This window comes from Aquarana catesbeiana, linkage group LG06 (assembly GCF_042186555.1).
Source record: "Aquarana catesbeiana isolate 2022-GZ linkage group LG06, ASM4218655v1, whole genome shotgun sequence".
Classification (NCBI taxonomy): Eukaryota; Metazoa; Chordata; class Amphibia; order Anura; family Ranidae; genus Aquarana; species Aquarana catesbeiana.
Genome location: NC_133329.1, coordinates 368,989,593 through 368,997,571, shown reverse-complemented (window position 1 = coordinate 368,997,571; position 7,979 = coordinate 368,989,593). Strand labels below are relative to the sequence as shown.

Here is a 7,979-nt window from a genome sequence, read left to right as displayed (position 1 = left end):
CCACCAAAAGAAAGCTCCATTTGTGGGAACAAAATGATAAAAAAAAAAAAAAATCGTTTGGGTACAGTGTAGCATGACTGCGCAATTGTCATTCAATTGATTTGTTTGATTTGTACAGTTTATAGGTCACATTAAAAAGGTGGAAAAATGTCTGAAAAGATTTATCTTGGTCTCATTTTTTACATCACAGAAACCTGACATCTTAACAGGGGTGTGTAGACTTTATATCCACTGTAGCTGTTGCCAAATAACTCATGTGAAACATTTCACCACAGGAGACAGAATAAACTTAATGAAGCCTTTATTCAAAAGAAAAAAAAAAAAAAAAAATATATAAATATTGCAGAAACATTTACAAATCAAACGTACAAGGTGACAGACATTGAAAAGATATGTTGCCCAGCTGTCAGACACATATAATTTAATTGCTTTGTTACAATATTTAAATATAAAGTAAGCATTTGCTAGCTAGGTTGTTGTAATACTGCCCAAAGCACATAGCTGCGTTATGGAGAGAGAGTACTGTCGTGGTTAATATTGGATCTGATGGCAGAGGACAGGAATGGGCTACAGCTTTCCTTCGACACCCCGTCCTGTCCGAGTTGGAAAGACAACTGGAATGCCTGAGACCGCCTAATGCTCTTCTACAGATATGACACAGTGCTTGTCTACACATGAAACACAGGATTAACTGTCATAACACAGACTCGCGCTTCAAATAACGAAGCCATTAATGGAAAGAATGCTTGCATTCAACAAGCAAGAGTCAGCAAGATATGTACTAGCTGAATTTGTTCCTCTTTATATGACCAGACCTCCCAGCTACCGCTCACAAAATTTTAAATATTCATGCCACCATATTTTCAACTACATTCTGCATAGAGAAAAAAAAAAAAAAAAAAAAAAAAAAAAAAAAAAGGGGACCATTAAAACTTTGGCTTTGTAGTAAACTTAATGAAGCAAAGAAAGGAGGGAGGACAATTTTGTATTATGAAGGTTCTAGTGTATATTATGAAATAAAAAAAAGTGGGCGTATGCAAGGATTAAGGCCTGGCCCACACCTATGCAGGTTGCAGTTTGCATATTCCAGGTGCATTTTTTAATGCGTTTGAGCCATTCAAGTCTATGGAACCAAAAAAACAGAAAAAAGTCCCTGGCCCTTTCCATAAAATGCAGATGTGAACATGACCCAAAAGGAAGCCATGCTTATTTCTAGTTCTAGGTCAGTGGCATTCTATGCAATGAGGCTCGGTTCACACACACTTATACATTTATATTTTTTGCAGAAACGCACTACCATTTAACATAGTTTTCTATGGGACACATTCACATCTGTTTTTTTCAGCCACTGCATTTTTGGAAAGGGTCGGGGACTTAAAAGCAAAAAATGGTGAGTTTTTGGTTCAATAGACTTCAATGGAGAAGCTGCAGAAAAGCATGTAGTGCGTTTTTGCAGCGATTTCTGGTTTTAAAACTAGAGTTCCACCCAAAAGTGGAACGTCCACTCATTTGCCCCCCCCCCCACCCCTCAGGTGCCACATTTGGCGGATACCTGTCTGACAAGTATTTTGTCCCAACTTCCGTGAGTCAAGGCCGCGGCGAATTACATCAGTGGCTTGGCTCCCTCTCCTTCCTCCAGCCACCGTGCCAGTAGGAGAGCACAGCAGTGCCTTGCACATGTACAGTAGGGACCCAGCGTGAAGCTGTAATGCTGGGTTCCCTCACTGCCAATAGCACCCAACAGCTGATGGAAACATCAGCTGTAGTGCCAACATCGCTTGACTCCAGGACAGGCGTGTCCTATTAAAAAAAGTCAACAGCTGCTGGCTTTTAATTTTTGCAGGTTGGGACGACTTCCTTAAAGTGCACAAAAATGCACTGCAGAAAACAGCTCAAAAGCAAACTGCATAGGTGTGAAACAAGCCTAAAGCAAGGCAACAACCCTGGATCATTCACATTTAGTGGGTCAGCAAGAGCAGCTCCTAAAATTTCAACCCCAACAGGTCACTTGAACAATATAGAACTATGCAACAAGTGTAGGATAGGATATTATCCAAAAGATATGCAAATAAAAACGTGTGGAATGATATTTGTAGCATGCAGTTCTGTCAACTGATCCCAAAAAAAAAAAAAAAAAAAAAAAACCAAACAAATAGACAAACGTGAATATTTTTGAATACACATTTGTGATTAGTTAAGCTGTTAAGGAAGCCTCATCATTTTGGTTATGGTGGTTATTTAAGGTGTAAATGTAAACTCTATCCAAATCCTGTTTGCATGACCACATAGTGGAACAGAGGACAGGTAGTAATACCAGTGTCAGTTGTACATTACGCACAAGCTAACCCAATAGGGGACTGACCTTTAAACACACTAAAGCCTTCATAAACATATGGGGGGGGGGGGACAAAAACACAGTAAAAAACACACAACAGCATAGTGGCTGTCCTCCCCTTGCCTCCTACTTTGAAGCATTATGACTACTAAAACTATAGGTCCTCCACCCTTTTTAAGCAGAAAAGTCACATGGTCGACAAGAAATAAAGGTTCTCATACAATTGTGTTAGATGAGGATGTTTAAGCAAGAGACCTTTGAATTAACCATTTTAAAAATGCACTCGAAGCCAGGGAGATCAAATGCAATTAAAACCAGACTCCAGCCCACATTTTTTTTCTGACTTTGGAGACAAGTGTGGGAATGGTTAAAACCCGTTGCAACTCTTGCCCACTGCAAAGTTTTGGTTGGAGTTTAAATGCCTACTCCTTTTCCAGAGACCCTGGAGGGAGGGACATGACCGACATGGATGAATGTGTAGCACCTTCTTAGTTTTAAGTGTCATAAAGTTAACTGACTGCCCATTACACTTCAATAGCTGGTTCATTCCCAGTTTAACAGCTAAACATATCTTAAAATAAAACTATCACATTAAAAAGCTAGGTCATAAAAAAAAAGTACCATGTACTATCTAGCCTACGCAGCTGTGCAAGAACGTTATACAAATGGGAAAACCAAGAGAACTTCCCAAAAATGTCTTTAGAAGATCCCAAGGGACCACCATGGTAACGTCTAGAAGAGTCAAAGGATCACATTCCAGAGTGCAAACAGCATCACTAGAGTCAGCATTGAGTAAGCACGGTACTCTTATTTTGGCCAAGAATGCAAAGAGAAATAGGTGAAATTCAAGATCGATCATTTTCAAGAGATGATATTTTCCCCCCATCCATCTATACATTCCAATCACTTCTGGGGGTTAGTTTGTCGTGGCTTCCTTCCAAACAGCATCTGTGGAAATAACCCAACTTTCCGCTCTAACATGCTGCATCCTTGAGTACCAATGGTAAAGAAAATCCTTTTCAACTTGGCTTTACCCAAAATCAAATTCCTCCGAGAGCTCCCTTCATTGATCCTTCACTAAATCTTCATAGAAACCTCAGCCAAGATGCCTCACATTATGCTGCAGCTTTTAGCTTTGTCCTTTCTTAAGTCTGTGGCCACTGCAGTCAGCTCTGGTCTGCTGGGCATGTGGGAAATTCTCTTTGTGGTTCTCTGGGTTTTATTCCGTTTGAGATTTTTGTTAGACTTGTTGACACATGCCAGCGTGGCTACATGGAAAATGTCCCTCACACTGTTCTCCGACTGTAAGGCTGAGCATTCTATGTAAGTGGCTGCTCCGATTTGCTTGGCCATATTGGCACCCTAGGAAAAAAAAAAAAAAAGCCAAATTAGAAGCACTGAAGGAAAAAAGGGGCATGCATCAATAAGTTTCCTAAAATTAGCAAACATTCAACAATTCCATTTACAGCTTAAAGGAAATCAGTCATAAGAACATTACAACCAATGTTTGTGAAGGTTCTAATTTATCTAGTTATGGGATAAGTAGTAGTTACGATTAACTGAATTTGTTCTGTAAAGTTGAAGATGTTTTGCAGCCTATCCAATTGGTTCTCAATCCTAAACACTTTAATGCATTCCTTGGATCAAGATAAAAAAAAAAAAAAAAAAAGTCTGCAACTCTTCCCCCCTCACCGACTTTGCTGGGGCACTGGGAGCCATTGGCTCCTGCCGTTGTCAAGGGCAGTAAAGGGGGGGGAGTTTCACAGCAGCAGGGCTTGGCAACGAGCATGTACAAGTACCCCCATGGGAAACGGCTTCCCATGGGGTACCGGACAAAGGAGGAGCCAAGAGCACCGGCAGGGGACCCGAGGGGGTTCGGTTCCATTGCACAGAGCTGGTAAGCATAGAAATGTTGGTTTATATTTTTCAATTTTTCCTTTATAATCACTTCTGTAGAACTGGCTGCCACATTACTGAACAAGTCCAGTTGAATGCGACCATCTACTACTAAAAGATGAAGGCTAGCACTGGCAATTTTTCCCTTTTGAAAATGCTACTTGTCAGCTAGTCCTGATGACCCCTTTTAACAATAATTAGTGTCTCTATGCCAGACTTGGCAAGACTAATAGAGTGACTTAATTCAAATGTATTTTTTTCCCAGGTTAATGGTTGCACCACTGAGCTCAGCTACAGCCGTTCCCTGCCGCCTCCAAGACCGAGCAATGGAGCAAGCAAAGACTGCCGATTGCTCAGCTCTTGGTCCTCAGTCACCAACTCTGCCCCTCCCGTGCTCACTGGGGTACTGGTCTGTGGAGGGCTGGCTCGTGCCCGCAGTTGCTTTCTGAGGCTGAGCCAGCAGTCAGTCCAGGCTTCTGGGTGGATCCTGACCATACGGTAGGGATCGTTTCAGGGCCTGGAATGGCTGTGACATCAGCTGAAAACCAGTCACAGGACTGCAGAACTAACTGCACTCTGTGACCCACAGGAGAAGTAGGACCAAAAGAAAGTGTTAGCCATAATTCTCTTTTAAGGACTTAAAAGTACTGATGCCAGGTCAGTTCATCAGCCATGCAACCAGCACGTTCAGAGGAAAGGCAGCAATGAGAGCTTTCCCCCCCCCCCCAAATGAAACTGAACTGTCAATACATTCTTGTTACTTCACCCATGTCAGACAGTGATTTCAAGCCATTTTTATCAGCCATATAACTGAAAAAAAAGGAATTAGGTTTTAATAGATTTGCTTGAAGTTCTACTGTATGCAAACAGCAAAATAAGCGTATCGCCGCAAAAAAAAGTTACTTAATTTAATGATATAACACACGAGTTACATAACATGTGTTGAGAAGCAGCTCCTGAGTCACTTGACTTGCTCGTGGCTGATATTTGAACACAACTAAATAATTGCAGAGGGTAAAACATCTGAAAAAAACTGCAAAAGCCTGTGATGGTAATCTTGACTTAAGCAAAAATCTAGAAGGATTTAGATTCACATTGTGACAAATCCTAACCAGTGCATGCAGACCTGTAATTACTTCACATTGCATGAACTATAATTAGCTTTCTGCTGGGAACACAGGAGCGCAATCGCAAGGTACCCAGAGATAAAAGCAGTAATTGTGATATCTTGAATTTAGAACAATTTGAAGCAGAGCAAATGAGCACCACGTGTAGACTTTGGCATATCTTCATGTATGTCACAAATCTTCCAGCCAGTTTCCCACTGCTAGCATGGGGGGGGGGGGTGGCGGAATGGGGGGGGTAATACTTAGTTACATGTTCATAGCCTATATCCTGGTCAACAGTATCAGAACTACCAGATGGGGTGCATTTACTAGGGGTCCTAAGACAAGATAGGGCCTGCACGGTTAACCTCATTGCTGTAGTAAGGAGACACTTCTTATTGCACCCATATTTTTTGGTCACGCGTCATTGTGCCATCTAGACATCCAGCACCTCTAATGGCAAGAAACAAAAAAAAAAAAACAGACTACTTATATGGTCCTGCATATGGGCACAGTTCCCATTTTACCTCTGTTGGTGTCGCCATGCACCTAGATCTGCCCCCCCCCCCCCCCATTTAGTTCAACCTGACTTTAGTAGCAACCCGAGTTCCACCATCATTTCTACATTACCAGCACAAACCATGGCATCTGTATTCAGGACAGGCCCCTCTACCAACAGGACCAGATCAATAGTAAAAAAAAAAAAAAAAAAAAAAAAAGTCTCTGGCCATTAGGGCCATCCAGTTGCCCAAATTAAGATCAGTGCCCTTTGCTCAAAGAGTATGTTCTTTTGTAGGCCTTCACTAATATAAAACTGTAATAAGTCACTGTTGGTTAGAATGTTTGCTAAAGGAGGTTCATCTGATTTACAGACTATACAGGATGTAAAGGAAGTAGTACTAACACAACTGACCTCAAACATTTCACCAGCTGTGGAGACTAGAGGGGGGGGGGGTGCAAGTTGTAGTCCTGGCTCACATACCTGATCATAAGACACCGGCGTCTGCCTGTGGTTGGACAGTTCCACTAGGGTTGTGAGGTCTGTTCGTAAGTCAGACTTGCAGCCAACCAGCAGCATTTTTGTATTGGGGCAGAACTCCTGAATTTCACCTTTCCACTGCAAAAGAATGTTACAGGAAAATGTTATCAGTAAAAATGTATCCAATACAGATAAGAGATACCACACATGGGAGGGGGGGAAAAAAAAAAAAAAAAAAAAAGCTAGAAAATCTGACTTATTGCAGGAAGACTGAATTCTCTAGCACAGCCCCCTCTTACACAAGACTGCCAGAAGAGAAAAGAGGGCTATTTTCTGCCAGTGCTTGCCCAGCTTCACTACAGCTTCCTTTACCACCCCACAACCTTATGTAACAGCTAGGGGAGGAGAAAAGGGGAATACTATACAGCATCACTGGTGTGAGTTCTGGGTCTACCGATATCACATCCAAGACAGTAGGGCACAGCAAGGTCTAAGGGATTTTGGAGGTCTACGTAAAAGGAGGCAACTAACCTGTACAAAAACCACAATCTTATTTGACAATATTTTTTTCTTTAAATGCATGGCTGGTAACAGGGTCTAAACCACAGGAATGTTTCCACTTGTCCTCAGTAAGCCATAGTGGTGGAGGTGGGCATAGACAGAGCGTGGTTTTTACCAAATTTATACTAAAGCAAGGTGGACACCAACTTGTTGGAAACCACATTGTAAACACTTGCAGCCCTCTCAAATTTAGAACGGTTAAGAAAATTAAAGCCCAACTAACATTCAGTACACTTGCCAAATTCCTTCCAAGTTGCTCTCAAGTGATCTCCTGCCTCGCAATCCTTGTAATTCCATGCCAATCTAGGTTGATTGCTACACCTTTAAGAGCAGAGCCATCACTGCCTGTGTGCCAACTTTCAGGTTGAGGCTGGGGGTCAATGAATCTGGAAGCGAGGGGGCAACCATTGGCAACAAGTGGACTTTCTGTAGGGGATAGCGCTGGAGAGCAAAAAAGTATTGCAGCAAAAAGTGATCCTTCAAAACAACATTTTTATGTTAAGTCAAGAGGAAACTAGATGTAAAAAAACCCTTTGAACCAGGAGTTGGGCTTTAATAATTAGATCAGCCTTGACTTGTTTAGACTGATTTAGTTTATACCGATATTTTCTTGTCTCATGTCATTTGAATTTCAGCAGAGTTTAGAACACAAAATGAGAAGAAAAAAAAAATAAATAAATAAAATCCAAGCAACGTATGCTTTTGACTTGCAAACTAAGGGGATGAATTGACAGCTCCGATGTACAAGAGAGGCAGTTACCTTTTTAAGTACGCAATCCAGCGTTTCAGGACGGCTAATGTCAAAACATATTAAGACGGCATCAGAGTCCGGGTATGAGAGAGGGCGGACGTTGTCATAATAAGGAGAACCTGAAAAGACAGAATATATTTATTAGCACTTCAGTACATCTACACAATGTTAGTTGCCTTGTGTATTCTCATACAGTCACTCAGCTATTCTTAAAGTATATTGAAGGTCATGACCTTTGAATTTTGGCTAAAGTAGGGAATGGTTCATACATTTGTTTCCCCCCATAATCTGTCTATGGAGGAAACTTACTACGTCTCAAGGATGTAAAAGACTATCACAAAAAAAAAAAAA

At 41.4% G+C, this 7,979-nt stretch overlaps 1 protein-coding gene across 1 annotated transcript; it reads right to left on the bottom strand.

Annotated features, from left to right (window-relative positions):
• Nucleotides 1-284: 284 nt before the first annotated feature.
• RND3 (Rho family GTPase 3) lies at nt 285-7,748 on the bottom strand (the record flags this gene model as incomplete). Its single annotated transcript, XM_073634202.1, has 3 exons — nt 285-3,697; nt 6,320-6,454; nt 7,638-7,748. Coding segments are annotated over 3 exons (498 nt in total), but the record flags the coding sequence as incomplete, so codon positions are not given.
• Between the last annotated feature and the right edge of the window lie 231 nt (nt 7,749-7,979).